Source organism: Odontesthes bonariensis, chromosome 6 (assembly GCF_027942865.1).
Source record: "Odontesthes bonariensis isolate fOdoBon6 chromosome 6, fOdoBon6.hap1, whole genome shotgun sequence".
Classification (NCBI taxonomy): Eukaryota; Metazoa; Chordata; class Actinopteri; order Atheriniformes; family Atherinopsidae; genus Odontesthes; species Odontesthes bonariensis.
In genome coordinates, this window is record NC_134511.1 from 26,167,430 (window position 1) to 26,187,639 (window position 20,210).

Genomic DNA, 20,210 nt, shown 5'->3' on the forward strand with positions numbered 1-20,210 from the left:
AGAAATGCTTTGCTACAAGCAGAAAACTGCAGGTGCTACAATCTGGTGTTACAGGTTCCTCGTTACGGCATATTCCTTGGACGTGTGGTCAGAGCATTCACATAGATGGAAACCCTTCTGCATCCTGAGTGGGTATCTCAGGGTCACCAGCGTTTCGCCCCTTAGCCTGTACGCCTCACCTGAGTGGGGCAGCGAAGATTAACCTTCACCAGCAGAAGATTTCCATTTGCGATCTCTGGTCAGCCAAAGCCATCTTGAGCTGGTTTCCGTTGCCATGGCTATCTCCCGAGTGGCTTTCTGAGATGCTTGGGTTCCAAGCTAAGCCTCTGTAAGAAATAGTGCACTGATGTTGTTGGGAAACCAGCAAGCCAACTTCGATTGGATATAAAGTTGCGTTCCATCCTTTACGGAGTGCTCAGGAGCTCAGATAAAGAATATGGAGACTGCATTATTATGTGTCTCACTGAGACATGGCTGCAGGAGCATATTCCAGAATCAAATGTGTGCAGTGCCTACACCACAGCTTTAAGACGATTCGAGCTGACAGGGAAATTAGGAGCAGTGGCAAAAGCAAAGGTGGAGTGCAGATGGTGTAATTCTAGACATGTACTGTGAAGGAGAGGACCTGTACCTGGTGCATTGAACTACTACCTATAAGTTTACATCCATACTTAAAATCAATATGGACCCCCTTTCGATCAAACTTATTTTGATAGGTGACATTTGATCTCCCTTAAATTAAACTAATTTTGACAGTTGACCTTTGAACTAGTGTGTTCATGTGTTGTGTTCGGTCAAGAGGTTGTGAGAAATGCCTCCGATGAAGGTATGAAATAATAGAATAGATCATTTTAGAATCGTAAAGGTTCATGTTCAGGAAAGAAGCTGTCAACATTTCATGCTCTTCTTCAAACCTTTCAACAGTTCATTAAATGCTCCACCAGAGAAAATTAAAAGTTGAACTTATCTATGTTCATGTAATAGATGCATACAGCTTCTCTTCCCTCCTTCCACTGGGAACATCAGACCACAATCTGGTTCTCCTCACCTCCAACTATACACCTATTGTTATGCGACAACCTGTCAAAGTACAAAATTTTGAACAAAATTCTCAAGAGTCTGAAGATCAACTGCTAGGCAATTACTGAGTGTGTTCCAGATTACATCAACGTCTGTGTGAAGAGTATCATTCCCATAAGGACAATAAGGTGCTTCCCCAATAACAAACCTTGGATCACCAAATTAAAGCCTTTTAAGGAATGTTAAAAAGAGTTGAAAAAGAATATGGCAGAGTGCAAGGAGGTGAACAAAAATAAACTGGAGAGGAAGCTCCAGCAAAACGACATGAGAGAACTGTGGTCAGTGATGACAAAGATCACAGGGGATCAGACTGATGGAAGCCTGGACAGAACCAATGAGCTGCACATGTACTACAAAATTCTACATCGCTTGCTCTGGCCCCTGGAATACATTTGACTATGGTCGCTGGTATCCCTAATGCCACCTTTCTAACAATGGAGCTGCCAATTGCCAGTTTTTTTTTTCCTCAGAGGGTGTCTCACTGTGTGGGGAAAATCTGCCTCCTTTTCCTGACCAACGAAAAACCGGATGGACCGTTGTGAGACCAGGCTCAGTCAGGAGGTGCGTTTGTACAGGCAGCTGTACGAAACTGCAGTGAAACAGCACAGGGACCACGTAAACTCCCAAAACTGGTGGACAGAGATTGGCAGAACTTTGGGGAAAGAGGGAGAGTTCTGTAAGAATGTGTGGAAGAAGCTACGGGACAAATACGTGAAGGCAAAGAAGAGGACAGAGGCTCCAAGTGGTGATGCCGGGGGTTTCAAACCTTCACCTCTTTTAACTGAATTAAAAAATTAAAATGATCCGAATACTGCAGCAGTATCATTCATGACAGTATTCCTGCTCTTGACAGTGACATTGTTTTCTTCTCGACTTTCTTCGTTGTAGAGTAGTTAGCGGTAACCTTAACGTAGCAGCGCCACCTCTGTGACGAAGAAAATTGCAACGACTGGCGCATTGATTTGCGCCACTATATATTGCAGGCACGAAATCATGACGTCATCAACATCGCTCGCGCTTACAGACGCGGCAACCATGCTAGAGCCTTAATGTAGGGTAATCTGTCCAACATGCTATGTACAAACAAAACATCCGTTCGTAGCTGCTTTTAATAGTTTTATTAATAAACAAGCATACGGGATTTGACTTACATGATGCTTTGTAGATGTTATGACACCCTATTCACCCCCTCTCTGTTGCAACCGCCCCACACACACCCAACCCCTCCTACTGGTGACTGAGTGACAGGCATGCAACCTAAATACATCCCTTGCTCCTACAATGCTCATCCCCTGCCTCTAGCAACACAGACCTCACACCCTATGTGTACCCACACCCTCTCTGTTACACCTCCATAATTTCACCCTCTACCTCAGTCATGGATCTTAACACAGCCTCACCAACATCTCTCCCCTCAATACGACACACTGAAATCTCCTCCAGAACAGGGATTCATGGGATTTTAAAGCACCTTTTCAAACTTAGCCTGAGTCAGAAGAAAGTTCCAGTGCTGTCAAAGATTTATGTAATACCTCCCATGTCATGAAAGTCTTGGAGAAACTATTATTGGCTAATAAGTTAGTGAAAACCTTTCAGGACCCACTACAGTTTACGTTGGTGTTTAAGATGCCATCATCTACCTGCTTATGTTAGCCTACTTTGATCAGAGCAAAGCAGGCAGCACGTTTCAGGCTACTCAGCCTACACTGCTATGAAAGAAAATACCAGTGGATGCCTCCACAACCACTTGGATTATTGACTAACAGACCACAATGTGTGATACTGGATTGTGTGTCTGAGAAGATGGTCAGCAACACAAGAGAACCACAGTGGGCTGCTTTCTCACCATTTCTCTTCACTCTGTACACCCGCGACTTCTAGTAGAACTCCTGTCATCCCCAGAAATACTGAGGTGACTCTGCAGTTGTTTGTGGCATGGTGTGAGAGTAATCACCAATCACCTCATCTTAAACACAAACCAAACACAATAGATGATTGCGGATTTCAGGAGGACCAGGAGTTATCCAAACACTGTCTCTTACCTAGATGAAGATGTGGAGGTAGTTGAGGATTACATATACCTGGGGGTTTACCTGGACAGCAGACTGGACTGGGAATCCAACTTGAGGCTGTCTACAAGAAGGGACATGACAGACTGTACAAGCTAAGGTTCTTCAGTGTCTGCACCAAGATGTTGTATATCTTATACAAGTCTGTGATGGAAAGTCCAATCTAGAGTTGGACTTCTCTCCTTCCACCCTGGTGTTGATCAAGGCTTGCCTGCATTGCCTCATAAACAAGGCCCTAAATGATGAGTGGAAAAATGCCATAGACTTACTTACAGTATGATAACATTATAATTAACATCACTGTCACCATGTCAATACCAAGAGCAGCAGCAACAACAACAATGATAACAGTGATAATAGGGTTTTTGTCTAAACCTTTGAATAGTACTGCATTTAAAGCAATATTTCAGCTTTTAATTTGAAAAGAATTCAGCAGAATGACTCTATTACAGACTGGAGTTTAAGAGACATGAGAATTTAGCAGGCTTGTAGGATCTAATCAGTATATTGCATAACTGTCACATCATGACATTATGGAAAGTATAAGATTTTGTGTTTTTGGTCCTTCACAAAGATAGAAGTTCAAAAATCTGTCTTGATATCTGTATCAAATCTCAGTATTTCAAATCTGCACAGATTTGAAACATTATAGAAATTTGTTGATCACTAATTGCTCACTTTTATGGTAGTGCAGTACTAAGAGAGGCAGGAGCAACTCGTTAAAATATTAATATAGTTTCTGTAAAGAGCCTTCATATCCTTTTAGACAAACTAGGTCACAGTATTGAATGGAGGGTTGGACAAAGTAGTTCAAAATCATACATGTAACCATTGTGCCACTCCCTTAGGTGATGAAGATGATGGGTCTAAACAATGCAGTCCACTGGGTTGCTTGGTTCATCACTGGCTTTGTCCAGCTGTCCATCTCTGTCACTGCTCTCACAGCCATTTTGAAATATGGCCGAGTCTTACTCCACAGTGACCCTTTGATCATCTGGCTCTTCTTAACCATCTATGCTGTGGCCACCATCATGTTCTGGTGAGAACTCCTTATTCTGACAAACCAGTTGTGTATCTGTCACTTTTTCAGTGGATCCATTTTTTTTTTACACCTTCCCAGCTAACACAACAATCCATATACATTGGAGTAAATCTTTCAACACGCACAGCAAATTGAGAATTAGTCACTGATGTTGTTAAAACTTCATTTATGTTCAGAATTTCTTCAAGTCTGCTTTCTGTCCAGAAAAGTTTTTTTTTTCAGAATTCATACTGCTACAACACAGATGCAGCTACTGTCTGTGTTGTCCCCCCCCATTATTATAATTATGTATCAATCAATACAGAAGTTATTATTTGTCAATAAACAACTAAATCTGTGATAATGACGCTAAATGCAGTGATGGTATATTAATGCAAGCAATTTGTGTGTTGTTTATAGTAGTTTAAGTCAATAATGGACACAGTAAAAAACTGTTTTCTTTAAGTCTGTTATTGAATGATTGATATAAAAGTGTAAATGCATAAAGAATAATAATGTATGTGGGTTTGGGGAACGGACACTGTGAGATTTTACATTTTTTTGGAGGCATTAGGAACATAGAGTATTTGAAATGTTATGACATTAAACAATAAAGAAACCTAACCCTTGTCTTTGTTTTTTAGTTTCTTAGTGTCAGTAATCTACTCCAAAGCTAAACTGGCTTCAGCCTGTGGAGGAATCATCTACTTCCTCAGCTATGTGCCCTACATGTATGTAGCCATTAGAGAGGAGGTTGCCCATGATAAGATCACTGCCTTTGAGAAGTGCATCGCTGTAAGGCCTTTTTACTTTTTCCCCACTCCTACCAATTTAAATATGAAGTATTACTCAGATAATTCAGAAGACTCAAAAGTCCTCATACATACTCATACATCCTTGCTTGTTCCCCTCTCGTCCAGTCTCTCATGTCCACCACAGCCTTCGGTCTTGGGTCCAAGTATTTTGCGCTCTATGAGGTTGCGGGTGTTGGCATCCAGTGGCGGACCATCAACCAGTCACCAGTAGAAGGTGATGATTTTAACCTGGGTCTCTCCATGATGATGCTTATCATTGATGCTGGAGTGTATGGTGTGTTCACCTGGTACATAGAGGCTGTTCATCCAGGTAAGAAATCTCTGACATCTTGTCTCAACCACCCCAACCACCTTTTTCTCAGTTTCTAACGTCATTTCTAATGTCATTCTTTTACAGGGATGTATGGGCTACCCCGCCCGTGGTACTTCCCACTGCAGAGGTCCTATTGGTCAGGCAGTGGGCGTGTTGAGACCTGGGACTGGCCATGGTGTGGAGGCGGGGCTGCCAGGCTCAGTGTTATGGAGGAGGATCAGGCATGTGCCATGGACCAGCGGAGGTCCGGTACGGGCAATGGCCGTCATGGGCTGAGGACAACTTCTTGACTAAATTTTCATTTATATGTACTTAAACAAGAAATTACAAACAAATACAGAATGGTGTTTATTGTCGAATTAATCCAAATTTGACATTTCAAGACAACATGTTGGACCAGGTTATACATTTGAAGAAAAAATAAAACAGTTAGCTCAAAGATAAAAAATGTAACCTCTTTTCTGACGCCTGGGAACTCAATCTAATTGATTTTGGCAAAACGACATTTTTTAATTTTTGAGATAGTTTTTCTGGCAAATATTAGTCCTACAGCTTGTAAACAGAGTAAGGGCTAATTTAACGTGAATAGTATTTAGTTTGTGGCACTAACAACACTTTTAAAAACTTTTAAAAACGCAACAGAAAACACCCTTTTAGAAACAACTGTATGTTACTCTCTATAATCATAAAAGCTCTTTATCAGAGGAGTTTGCATGATCTCTTGCCTCCGGAGGAAGTAGGTCCACTTAATGTAATTAATATTTAGGTAAAAAAAACAGGGCCGCTGCATTTGAACATAAGAAACAAAAGTTATTAGGTTAGTTATAAGTACAAAAGGTTCTAAACTCGCTTTAACTTTAATTAGTGTCATTATTATTATTGTAACAAAACGTTTTTCCAGAAGTCTGCAAGGGTGTTGTTAATGTTATTTGCTGTTCCGCCTGCTGGCGGAGATACTAATATGCATGGATACTACCGACTACATGCGGGTACCTGTTTGTTTAGTTTTGTGTGTAAGCCTGAGTGATTTATCTTCTGTATTATACGGTGTTACTGGATAATAAACTGGGGTGGTCTGCCAACATAGAAGCAGTGTACAGGAGGGGCCAGAGCCGTCTCTTCTTCCTGAGACGGCTCTGGCCCTTCAACGTCTGCAGTGACATGATGTGCATTCATCATGTGCACTGTTCTATGCTGTTGACTGCTGGGGGAGTTGCACTACAGACAAAAACTGTAGACACTTGAGACACATGATTAATTAGAATTTCCCCCACTGGGGGATGAATAAAGTATTTTTCTATTCTATTCTATTCTATTCTATTCTATTCTCTTAGTATTCTCATATGCAGTTAAACGTTCTTACACAAAGTGTTTTGTTAGCTGGGAACGTGGTAAATGCAGTCGAAGTACTATATACATCTGCAAGAGAGTTTTGTTCTCAATTGACCATCATGTTAAATATATTTGATTTATGTCTGCTTATCGAGTAATATGTCAGTTCCGGAAATGTTTCCATTGAGAGTCATGATAGGATAGATCATCAGTTAACTGATTACTATTTGGACTGATTGGGAATTAGTCGCAGATACATTTATATATCCCTCTTGAGACTGTGTATTGCTCCATACAGCATATCCAGTTAAAGGTATGTTATGCGTATTATCTCTAACATCAGTACTTATTGTTTATCTGTTTATTGACAGAAAATCATACACATACAAACACCTGCACCCTTTTCCACTGAGAACTGGAATACAGAGCAGTGAACCTTGCCTCCTCCTTTCTCATCTACCTAAATAGACAGTAAATAGTAAATATACAGTTAAATGGATAGTTGAGAATAACTTTTCTAGATAGCTTTTGACTGTTTGGAGTTTGAAAATATGATTGCTTGTAATTCTTTGTTTGTGAATATTGGGATAGAATCTGCTTTTCATCAGAATTTAGTGTGACAAATACTATTTGTGTCACATTTATTTTGACTGCTTTTAAAAAGTATTAAAGAGCACTGTGACAACACAGTGACAAAACAAACAAAAAGTTAGATAAAAAAAGATGGGGCAAATAGATTACTTTGTTTCTCAAATGTTTATTTTCCCATGCAGTCACTTTTTACACCACTTATTTATGCTTTTTTCATCAAATCTCCAGAGGAGATGCGTGGCATTGAGGAGGAACCAAGCCATTTGCCCCTGGTAGTTTGTATAGACAAACTTACCAAGGTGTACAAGAATGGCAGCAAACTGGCCCTCAACAAACTGAGTCTAAACCTCCACGAAAACCAGGTCGTCTCCTTCCTGGGACACAACGGCGCAGGGAAGACCACTACCATGTAAGAGGGTCTTCTTGGTGTGAGACTGTGAATATTTGAGGCTAAATGTTCAAATAGAAGATTTGTGTTTCTATGGAAAATTTGATTGAATGGAAATCTGATATGAATCCTGAGTTTGTGTATTGCAGCTGTGGTACTGTGAATAACAGCCTTACAGTCACATTCAGAATCAAGTAATGATCATATTAAAAAAACAAAAAACGGGTTCTTACATGTTGGTTAGTATAACATCTACCCAATCTGAAACTTTGGATTCTAGGCTGTAAAGTAACTTTATGATGTTTTTATCAAAGATATTTTTTCACATTTCTGGAAAGATTACACACCTTTCCTCTGCAAGGTGTGTAATTATATATATAAAGAACCACACTGTGCACAGGCAACACATTGCATACCGCTATAATATAAATACTCCTTACCATGGTTACTCTAAACTGCTATGCAACTAGGGGATTCATCCTTTGCTGGTTAAAATACAGGTAAAAAAGACTTTAGGCTCTTCATAAAGTTCTTGTTTACACAAGCAACATCTGACTAATATTTTTTTTCAAATACTGCCATTTGTGCTATGTGTATTGCTGTTACAAATAATTTGCATTAGATTCACATCTTGAAAAAAGCAGCCTACAATTTTTTCTACATGTCTGATAGCTTTTCCAATGCTGCTGTTATTAACCATCTACACTGTTTTATTCCTAGGTCCATCCTGACAGGCTTGTTCCCACCTACATCTGGCTCTGCCACTATATATGGCCATGACATTCGCACTGAGATGGAGCGTATTCGTAAGAACCTGGGCATGTGTCCGCAACATAATGTACTGTTTGACAAACTGAGTGTAGAGGAGCACCTGTGGTTCTACTCCAGACTCAAAGGCATGGCTGAAGAAGACATACGCAAGGAGATGGACAAGTAAGTACCAGTCTGCTGCAGCTTAAGTTTATTCTCTGACTCTGGCAATCAGGCAAATCTATTAATAAGTACTTGTATGCAAAGCAGTTAGTTACAATACATATGAAATTATAACAACAAAGTTCAAGCTTAGGGTGTTGATAGTTATCCAGATAGAGCATACATCCTGCCTACAAAGATTGAGTTCATGTTGTTGCAAGCTTGATTCCATTCCAAACCCTGGGCCTTTATTCCACATCGTTGCCCCTTAATCTTTCAATTTCCTGTTATCTCGGCGCAATGACTATCCACTATCCAGCCATCCATCCATTGCAATCCGCTTATCCGAGTTTGGGTTGCAGAGGTAGCAGGTTCAGGAGAGAAATCCAGAAATCCCTCTCCCTAGTGATACTCTCCAACGGCGATCTCGTTCTTCTGGTCACTACCCAGATCTTGTGACAATAGCTGTGGGTTGGAACAAAGATGGACCAGTAAATTGAAAGCTTCGCCCTCCGGCTCAGCTCCCTTTCCACCACAACGGACCCACACCCGGCTGCGAACCTCTCCAGTGCGTGCTGAAGGCCTTGGCTTGAAGAAGCCAACAGAATCATCATCCGCAAAAAGCAGAGATGCGAACCTTCCCAAACCAGATGCCTTGAGATCCTGTCCATGAAAATCACAAACAGGATTGCGACAAGTGGTGGAATCTAACACACACTGTAAACGAGTTTGACTTAGTGGCAAGAATGCTATTTAATAGAATGCGATATTGAAGAGGTGTATCAGCCAAGACAGCCCCACCATGTCCAGAGCCTTAAGCATCTCAGGGCAATTCTCATCCACCCCTGGTGCTTTGCTGCGGGAAGCTTTTTAACAACCTCAGTGACTTCTGCCAAGATGATGGATGAGTCTTTCCCCAAGTCCTCAGACTCAGCCTCCTCAATGGAGAACATGCTTGCTAGTGCTAGTGTTCCTTCCACTGCCCGATAATATCCTCAGTACGAATCAGCAGTTGTCTACCCAGGTCAAGCACAACCCAGGAAGGCCACTGCTTTCCCTTTCTGAGTCATTCTGGTTTGCCAGAACATCCGGCCAACCGCAAGGTCTTCTCCATAGTCTGATCCAATTCCTCCCACACCCGAGTTTTAGCTTCAGCAACTACCAAAGCTGCTGCCCTTTTTGCTACTTGGTATCTGTTAGCTGCCCCTTGGACAACCAAGCCCGAAAGGCCTCCTTCTTCAGCTGCGCAGCTTCCTTCACCCCTGGTGGACCCCCAGCGGTACCGCAATAACAGACAACAACAACCGTCACGCCACAACACTTGGAACGTGCATCTTCAATGGAAGTCCTGAAAATGGTCCAGTCATGGATTCAGATCACAGAGGCCGTTCCTCCCAATAATGCCTCTCCAGGTCACTCCATCAAATCCCACAGAAGAACAATGGAATCCCCAGGTAACACCCCTTCTAGGACGCCACCCAGAGACTCCAAGAAGGCTGGGTAATCTGACTTGCTGTTGTTGTAGAACGAAAAACAGTTGTCAAACTCGTCTGGGCCAGCCTCTTAGAGGAGTGCGGTGTCACACAGCAGCATGTAGACAGACAGAAAGACAGTAGAATGTGGTATTCTCTTATTCTTTTCATTTCATTTCAAACCTTTATTTAAGCCTCGAAAATCATTGACGTTTCCCTCATTTACAATGATGTCGAGGTACAACCGAAAAAAAATGCAGACAAAACAAAGATTAAGACAAAATTAAAATATTTGGGGACAATACTCAGTACTCCTCAAAAACAGGTGCACACTGAAGTAAGGTGGTTTGAGAGCAAAGTTTTAAAATGTCCAGGAGTAGTGAGAGTGTCAGTCATGAGAATGTTTTGAAGATGGTTCCATGCGGTTGGTTCGCAAAAACGAAAAGCGGATTTTCCTAGTTCAGAGTGGACCCGTGGGACTTTAAGTGTAGGATAGTCAGCTGAGCGGGTTTGGTAAGTTCCCATGGTCCAGTCCAGCATGGATGATATATATGGTGGTAAGTGTCCAGTGAAAGCTTTTTGAATAAAAAGATAAAAGTGTTATTCCATCTCTGTGTGAGAGAGGTCCAGCCAACTTTGTTATACAGGGAGCAGTGGTGAGTATTATAGGGATCTCCAGTAATAAACCTGATGGCAGAGTGATAACCTGAGTCGAGGGGTTTGAGAGTGGTAGCAGCAGCATGTCTACAGATTATGTCACCATAATCAAGGACTGATAAAAAGATTTCCTCAATTATACTTTTCCTACAGTCCAAGGGGAAACTGGACCCGTTTGTGTATAAGAAGTTTTTGCCGGAGTTTTGTGACAAGATTTTCAATATGGTGTTTAAAAGTAAATGAGTCATCAAGCTAAATGCCAAGGTATTTATATTCTGTGACTCTCAATATAGCAACCATTCAGTGTTGATGGTTGCTATACTATACTTATGCTTTCTGATCAAATTCTTCTGTAACCCCATCCCCCAAGGACAGCTTAGTTGAACAACTACAAGTAGTACTAATGCAAATAATAACTTAGAATATATTAAAAATGAGAACTGTCAAGAAAATTCTCTCAAAATGAGGCTCACAGTCGCTGGAGTCAATGAACACAAAACATTTCTTCTTGCAGCAAGGACACAAGCAATGCCTCTGCAGCATCGCGTGGACATCGGGGGCAGTGCTTCTGGACTGGCAGATCGGGGTGGTGGTCCCCCTCTTTAAAAAGGGTGACCGGAGGGTGTGTTCCAACTATAGGGGGATCACACTCCTCAGCCTCCCTGGTAAGGTCTATTCGGGGGTACTGGAGAGGAGGATCCGCCGGATAGTCGAATCTCGGATTCAGGAAGTGCAGTGTGGATTTCGTCCTGGCCGTGGAACGGTAGACCAGCTCTATTCCCTCGGCAGGATCCTGGAGGGTGCATGGGAGTTCGCCCAACCGGTCTACATGTGTTTTGTGGACTTGGAGAAGGCGTTCGACCGTGTCCCTCGGGGACTCTTGTGGGGGGTGCTCTGGGAGTATGGAGTGCCGGACTCCTTGATACGGGCTGTTCGGTCTCTGTATGACCGGTTAGTGCTGGGCGGTATACCGGTTCACACCGAATACCGGTTTATAATTTCGTTATGATATGAATTTTTAATATACCGCCATACCGGTGTATTTGATTACACAACGGGGGGAACGCTGCATCGCGCGACATTGTTTGAGACGGGACCCTTTTCAGTGTTGCGCTTCTAAACACGCATGTTTACTGTCTATTTTTAACGCTATTTAAAAAATACTGGTATTCGTTAAGCTGCATTTCCTTTCCCTGCTCCCTCCGTCTCTCTGTCAGCCTACACACACACACACACAGCCCCTCCCCTCCGTGCACACCGCGTGTGTCTCCATCAGCGAGATCATGCCTGGGAAGCATGGAAGCTTGCTAGCTTCAGCGCCGCGTTAGATTAGCTCTCATTAAAAAGTCCTATAAAAATATTTTATATTTTTAATACAATGTTGTCCCATCCCGACCCGACCCATAGCAAACAAGCGATTACGCCTTCTTTATAAAGTTAACTAGTCACAAGTTTGCCGTAAAAAAAAAAAAAAAAAAAAAATGTAGTTGGGTTGTCGAGGTCTAAACACTAGCAGCTGTGAATCAAATAAAGTAGGTTTTTTAAACTCTTACACTGAATGTTTGCTGCTTCAATCCAGAAAAATATTTTCCACGATTGAAAAAGAGACGTGTTGAGGATGAGGACCAGCCAGTGTAATTAGCTATGTTATTAATTTGTTTACAATGAAGATGTGAATATTAATACAATAAAGTTCTGTGTGACCAATTATTAACGAAGGAATTATTTTGAAGAATTTTTATTTTAATTTTTAATTCTGTTCTCAATCTGTAGAAAATGCTGTGAACACCTAATTATGCATGAAAAAAAAAAATTCCGTGATATACCGTGAAACCGTGATACCATGAAAAAATACCGTGATATGTATTTTTGGTCATACCGCCCAGCACTATGACCGGTGTCAGAGTTTGGTCCGCATTGCCGGCAGTAAGTCGGACATGTTTCCTGTGAGGGTTGGACTCCGTCAGGGCTGCCCTTTGTCACCGATTCTGTTCATAATTTTTATGGACAGAATTTCTAGGTGCAGCCAGGGCGTTGAGGGGGTCCGTTTTGGCGACCTCAGAATCGGGTCTCTGCTTTTTGCGGACGATGTGGTTCTGTTGGCGTCGTTGGGCCGTGACCTTCAGCTCTCACTGGAGCGGTTCGCAGCCGAGTGTGAAGCGGCTGGGATGAGAATCAGCACCTCCAAGTCCGAGACCATGGTCCTCGGCCGGAAAAGGGTGGAATGCCCTCTCCGGGTCGGGAATGAGATCCTTCCCCAAGTGGAGGAGTTCAAGTATCTCGGGGTCTTGTTCACGAGTGAGGGACGAATGGAGCAGGAGATTGACAGGCGGATCGGTGCGGCGTCTGCAGTGATGCGGGCTCTGCACCGGCCCGTCGTGTGAAGAAGGAGCTGAGCCAGAAGGCGAAGCTCTCGATTTACTGGTCAATCTATGTTCCTACCCTCACCTATGGTCACGAGCTGTGGGTAGTGACCGAAAGAACGAGATCACGAATACAAGCGGCCGAAATGAGTTTCCTCCGCAGGGTGTCTGGGCTCTCCCTTAGAGATAGGGTGAGAAGCTCGGTCATCCGGGAGGGGCTCGGAGTAGAACCGCTGCTCCTCCGCATCGAGAGGAGTCAGATTAGGTGGCTCGGGCATCTGGTTAGGATGCCTCCTGGACGCCTCCCTGGTGAGGTGTTCCGGGCCCGTCCCACTGGGAGGAGGCCCCGGGGAAGACCCAGGACACGTTGGAGAGACTATGTTTCTTGGCTGGCCTGGGAACGCCTCGGGGTCCCCCCAGAAGAGCTGGAGGAAGTGGCCGGGGACAGGGACGTCTGGGTCTCTTTGCTCAAGCTGCTGCCCCCGCGACCCGATCCCCGGACAAGCGGAAGATGATGGATGGATGGCAAGGACACAAGTCTGCACAACATATCAGAAAGCTGACAGAGTTGTCTGTGTTGAAAAAATGATACTACCACTATTTATACCTTCTACAATTAAATCACTAGCCACACAAGGTTATGAGACATTAAGTAAAGCAAGATTCAGAAAGAAGATAAAGAAGTAGTAATATGAGGCCTTCTAAGCATCCAAAGTTTCTAACAAGGCAGGAGGAGGAAGCCTTCCCCAGCACACAGTCACATACTTCTTTTCATATAGTATAACCTCATTACATTTTTTCCAACATTTCCCTCCTGTTTATGCTAAAAGAAAAGAAGTATTAAACACATTTTGGGATAGATAGATAGATAGATAGATAGATAGATAGATAGATAGATAGATAGATAGATAGATAGATAATGTTATAATAGTAGTATACTAGTAATAGTAATGAAAATAGTAATAATTGTAATAATGATGATAATAATGAAGCTAATAAATAATAATATGTATATAAATGTAAGTATAAAGTTAGATTAAAATCATTAAAGGAAAATTATTGCACACCACAGAGATATTGTTATTATCTGTTAGACAGACTGACTGACTGCCACCCATCCTACAGTCCCTCTGTCCTTCTGTTACCCCTCCTCCCCCCCAGTGAGGAGTTAAACAGTTTGATGGCACGGGGGACAAAGGAGTTCCTCAGTCTGTTGGTCCTGCACTTGGGGAGAAGCAGCCTCTCGCTGAACAGGCTTCTCTGGCTGCTGATGACAGTGTGCAGAGGGTGGCTGGCATTTTTCCAGTATAGCAAGGAGTTTGTGCATTGTTCTCCTCTCTGCCATCTACGTCTCTGTGGAAAACCTTTATTCTGAGGTGTTTTCAGCTTGCCGTTTATCCTGATTTATAGAAATTGTACGGTGACAGAATTATAAATATATATATTTGAATGTAAAACTGTACACATCAGCACCCACATCAGTAAACTACAACCTTCAAAGCGGCAATAAATATCAGAATTAATGTTCCTCTGAGGCATTTTATATCTAAGCTGTACACACCTGAGATGATTGTAACATTCACGATGCTGCATCATGCAGGGTGATGATTGATATAAACTAAACCGCAGCAGCTTTGGCTGGGTGTATTTAGGCATAATATATTTCTTGCATTTATTTGCAGCGATGCTTTGCACAAGACAAAGCTTCTCACATCCGCAAAACAAACTTTAACAGCTGACCAGTTAGCTTTCGAATGCCCAAATTTGCTCAGGGAATTGCATTTTCAAAGGGATTTTTTTTTTAAAAACAGCTAAACATTTACAATGAGAGCTGCAACCAGGAGTTATTTAAAAAAAAAAATTTAATATAAACTAATTTGCATAAATCTGTCACATTCCTGGAAAAATTAAAGCAACACTCTTGATTTTTTTTGGAAGGGGCCTTTGATCGTCACCCAAAACAGTTGCTGAGTATTTTTCTTTCGATACTTAAAGCCTAGCAAGTCATTGTTTCAGCTTTACATTAAGTTCACACGATAGTATTCTAACGCGTGTCAGCAGTCGCTGATATAAACCTAGTATCTGGGGCTTCCAAGATTAAACTTTGTCAGTTGAGGTATAGTGTGTCACAACTTGTACAGCATGATAACCGTGTTCCAGTGCCAATAGCAAAAGCAGTGTTTGTGACTTCTGACAATTCTTGCCATCCGCTGGTGATCATACAGAGCTCTTTTCATTTCTTTCATGAAAAAGTGAAATCAAGCATGCCCACCGAAGAAAAGGAGCCGATGGAGAGCACCAACATACATGTGGACTGTGTCATTGAAAGACTGCCTGTCAGCCCTTCATATGTGGAGAACCTGAAGAAACAGCAACAGCTGATAGTGCCTGCTCATGCATCATGGTACTGTGTGCAGAAGGATGACTTGCACATGCAAAGCAGGAACCAGTGCTGAAAAACTACTGGCAAGAGCTAGCAGAGCTCACAGTGAAAGATGGCTTACTGCTGAGAGACACACGGCTTGTAATACAATGAGCAAGGAAGAAAGATGTGCGAGCCAGGCTACATGAAGGACACTTAGGTGTTGTAAAGTGTAAAGCCCATGCTCGTCAGACTGTGTGGTGGCCTGGACTCAACCAGCAGTTAAATAAGATGGTGCTCAACTGAAGGACATACATACAAGAGCGATACAATCATAAGGAGCGACTTATGGCATCAGAGTGCCCTAAAAGACAATGGCAAAAGCTGGGAGCAGTTTATCCTGGGAAGCAAAACCTACCTGCTTGTTGTGGGTTTCTTGTCCAGGTATGTTCAGATTGCACAATTAGCTCACACCAGCTCCACTGATGTCATTGTGCACTTAAAGTCCATTTTCGCCCGCCATGGCATTCCAGAGGTCCTGATATTGGATAATGAGCCACAGTTTTCTGGGCAAGCGGTCACCTCACTAGCAGCCTGAGGTTTCCACAGAATAATGTTGAAGCAGATCCAGACCTCCTGAAAAAGACAGATGAACATTGGGCAAAAACCCAATTTTTATTTGATGCCACCGTACCTTAGATTTCCACAAACATCTTCTGTCGTTGACCTACCAGAGAACACCCTGACCCAATATGTGGTGTAAGCAGTGGTAATTGTCATGGAAGTTTTTCCTTTCTATTACTTCTAGTGAAGAATGAAATATAGACTTCTTTTTGCCGGCTGACAAAGTTTTATTTTCTCTGCAAAGAAAAGTTCAATCAGCACCTCAGCGGTCACGGTGAAGAAAGACCTCGAACAATGGGGAGACTCAAATATTTATACTTGAGGAATGCCCCTCGGGTGGCAAGGAAAGGGGTGCCTTTGGGTGCCTTTTGGCCTTTTATTTGACCATCACCTCACCACACCCCTCACACTTGGGGCAGGATATCGTTTACCTGACTCCCGCCCTCTGGTATTCGCATACCATCTGGGACGAGCCCACAACCGACATGATTTCAAATGGGGCTATTTTTTCTTGAACTCGTGCATGTGATTGGATGAAGAATCCGTCCGTCATCTTGACTGACACGCCACTTCAGCCACTCCCAATGACTCAACCCGTGACGTAGCTCAGAGCTTACCTGACTCCCGCCCTCTGGAGCATGAATGGGCGGCCATAAAGCGGCCCATTCATCCAAAGTCCCACCCAGCGATTAATGATTGGCTCTGATTATTTTCTAATCGGACGAAACGCATATGACTCCCAGGCTCCTCAGATGGTTGTGTGAGGAAAGGGAACGCCCCCGTGTGTAGTTGGTGAACGCAGCCAGATGACGTGAGTCAGGTTAGGATATTGTATCTCGATGGTAATTAAGAGGCAAATGATTAAAAACAATTAGTTTGCAGATGGGAAAGCATGTTGTGGGGGTTTCTCAAGCAGTTCTAACAAAGACATTGAAATTACCATTGACATAAGGTAGTGCTCCCTCCCACACTGTTTAGTGCATATGCACAAACAACAGTCAGCACCTTCCCTCCTGTGATTTACGGCCACAGTGAGGCAACCCTCTCGCCCACCAGGGAGACCTCCAACACGGAGACTTGTGAGTATCCCCACACCCGCCTGACGCCTCTCTTCATGAGTTTGGTTCCCGAGCCAACGCTGTATGTTGTTTACGACGTTGGGAATCGGCACATCCAGGCCTCCACCCTCGCTTGCTTTTTTCCCAGCTACAATGCACCTGACCTCGAATTTTCTGCCCTGTCATGGGCCCACGTGGAGTTGGTTGAACTCTTGGCAGACGCCAACCGAGCCCCAGGAGTCTAGGTTCCGTCACCAGGCGCTCGCCGGCAAGCTCCCCCTCATCCAGGCCTGGCTCCTGGGGTGCCCCGGTGTCTCTTTTCGGTGCGAGGTGACTTTTATTGTCTGGTGCCACTCCATTGAGACAGCTACAATTATCTAGAGTAAAAGATGTGAAGCAGTTCTTATTTTAAGCTTTTTTCTCTTTCTATATCTTTGTCTGTCCAAAGCACACGGTCAAAAATCACTCCCTGTTCAGGATAGTTTTATCTGTACTGTAATTCATCAGTCATCCGAAGACAGTTGTAACATTTATGTAATACCATTAAAAATTCCACACAGGAATGAAAAATAAAAAAACTAAATATACATTGTGTACAAATGTTCTTCTATTTTTTTCTCATTTTGACTGTACAGCTTATACGGTCTTAAAATATTGACGATAAATACATTTTAATTTACTTCTCACAAATGATATTTACTATGTAAAAGGAGTAGTATTTAGTCAAATAGATAATATTGCTGGTGTTATAAGTACAGACAGAAAGCTGTTGTACCAGTCAGCTTGCTATACGTTTTCTAAAGTTAACAACATACTGCCATGTGATATGAGTCATATCACATGCACCTCTTTAAATCTCTAAGATAAATTATGTTTCATACATTTATTTCCAGTAGTTATCACTTACCTTTTCACGTGATCTGTTGGTGATGCTTAGGAGTTCCTGCACAGATGTTTCCCCACAAAAGAAGTCTTCTAGTGACTCAATGCACAGTACCTGACAAATGTTTAGACTCACCTCCCCTTTCATTCTGAATGAGTGGGTATGCCAAAACTTTTGATTAACAATATTGACTAATTTTATAATTTGATTGTGCCCTGTTTCTTATGGGTTCCCACTGGGAAACTATGCTGTTTAACAATAGGGCTCATCTGTGTTAAACAGAAAAAACAAGAGCAGAAGAGCGGTGAGTATGTTTGGACTCATGTCCAACTAGTGTCGTGGAAATGGACATTGTGCTAATGCTTGACAGATGTATCTGCATTACAGCATGTAATAATTTATTTACTCTGTGTATGTGTGTGTGTGTGTGTGTGTGTGTGTGTGTATGTGCAGAATGATTGTTGACCTGGAGTTGTCTAACAAGCGTCATAGCCTGGTACAGACATTGTCCGGTGGGATGAAGAGGAAGCTGTCTGTGGCTATTGCCTTTGTTGGTGGTTCAAGGGCCGTTATCCTTGATGAACCCACGGCAGGGGTGGATCCCTATTCTCGCAGGGCCATCTGGGATCTCATCCTTAAATACAAACGAGGTAAGTGATGCCGCAAGACCAAGAGCACATCCTTGTACTTTGCAATATTATGTGTGTAAAACAGGAATTTTTGCTCATTAAAAAATTCTTAGGCTTACATCTCTTTATTGCAGAGGGTAAGGATATCCTGGTACAGACTTCTTACATTCTCAAAGAAATTTTAAAAAAAAAAGAAAATTTATGTATATGACAGAGAATAATTGTAATCCTTATTGAGTTAGGGTCTTTTCTGATTCTCTTCCTCTCTCTCTCTCTCTCTATATATATATATATATATATATATATATATATGTGTATATATATATATATATGTATATATTCAAATTTCACAATATTAATGCAGATACACGACCTATGCTTTTTTTCATTTCTTGCCTTACGGTTAAAGTGAAAAACAGGTTATGTATGTTTCTCTATTTGTTGTACCTTTACCTTAGGCCGTACAATTCTACTGTCCACCCACCATATGGATGAAGCAGACCTTTTGGGAGATCGCATTGCTATCATCTCACATGGGAAACTCAAATGCTGTGGCTCACCACTGTTCCTGAAAAGCACCTACGGGGATGGATACAAACTGACACTGGTCAAAAAGCAGATTGAAGGTCAAGGTGTGTACTCATAAGCATATGTGTACAGTTTATATCAGTAATGTAAATAAGAAATAACTTTAGTTTTTCATTCCACGAGTCTCCGTCTCCTCGACGGATAGATAGGAATTTTGGCCGACGCACGCAACCAATGGAGAGCGTCTCCGGGAGGGTGAGGGCTCTCCGTGGCCTTTCCCGGACGACTATAAATCAGGCTTTATAGTGTTGAATTACATATTCTGACAAACAGTTTTCATGTGCACGTCTTTGTTTTTGTTTCAAATTAAAGATCCAACCATGCATTTCAGTATAAGCATTAAATATTATGTGAATCGGTTAGCTAAGGACTACTCTTTAACCTTGTTAAACCTTGTCTAATCCTAAATTTAGTTTCTATATAATGATCACCAAAAACCATGAAAATGCTTCATGCAGTAATTCAGTTCAATTCAGTTTTATTTATATAGCACCAATTGACAACAAAAGTAATCTCAAAGAACTTTAAAATACAGTCTGGTTCTTTCCAGTTAATTGTAATTGAATTGATCAAATTTATTAAAATCTAAATTAGTCCAAATCATATAATGCCAATTCAGAGAAATTTACCTCCAGCAGAACCAGACTCAGGACAGAGATTTTCCTTGACCAGTTGGAGGTTAAGAGGTCAAGAAAAATGGGTCAACAAGCACCAGTTATTCAATCAATATCAGTTATTGACAAAAATTTCAAACGTATACATCAGGGATGCCAGGGTGAAATTGGCTTATGTTAGCTAGAGCTTGTCGCTTGTCAGGACACACTAGCTCGGCTGCCTTTAGCATGCAGGTCTTGACAAATGCACCTTCCGAGAAAGGCTTGGATGCCCTCGCAATTTCCCAAGCGATGATGTAGCGTGCCTTCACTGCCCCTTGAAACGAAATTAAATGTATAAGTTAACGAAATTGAGCCATTTCAGAAATGGTGCAGTCAAAAATAAAAAATAATTATAAGCGTTGACAAAGAATATGTATAAAAATTAAACAAACCTTTG

General features: G+C 42.1%; 1 protein-coding gene across 4 annotated transcripts in view; it reads left to right on the forward strand.

Annotated features, from left to right (window-relative positions):
* Positions 1 to 20,210, forward strand: part of abca2 (ATP-binding cassette, sub-family A (ABC1), member 2) — a 169,942-nt gene that overhangs the window by 88,878 nt on the left and 60,854 nt on the right. For all 4 annotated transcript variants that reach the window (XM_075468148.1, XM_075468150.1, XM_075468151.1 and 1 more), the window contains 8 exons: positions 3,998 to 4,188; positions 4,815 to 4,965; positions 5,091 to 5,295; positions 5,383 to 5,547; positions 7,450 to 7,630; positions 8,330 to 8,542; positions 18,394 to 18,590; positions 19,028 to 19,201. In XM_075468148.1, the coding sequence (XP_075324263.1) occupies positions 3,998 to 4,188; positions 4,815 to 4,965; positions 5,091 to 5,295; positions 5,383 to 5,547; positions 7,450 to 7,630; positions 8,330 to 8,542; positions 18,394 to 18,590; positions 19,028 to 19,201 (1,477 nt within the window). The remainder of the gene's footprint in view (positions 1 to 3,997; positions 4,189 to 4,814; positions 4,966 to 5,090; positions 5,296 to 5,382; positions 5,548 to 7,449; positions 7,631 to 8,329; positions 8,543 to 18,393; positions 18,591 to 19,027; positions 19,202 to 20,210) is intronic.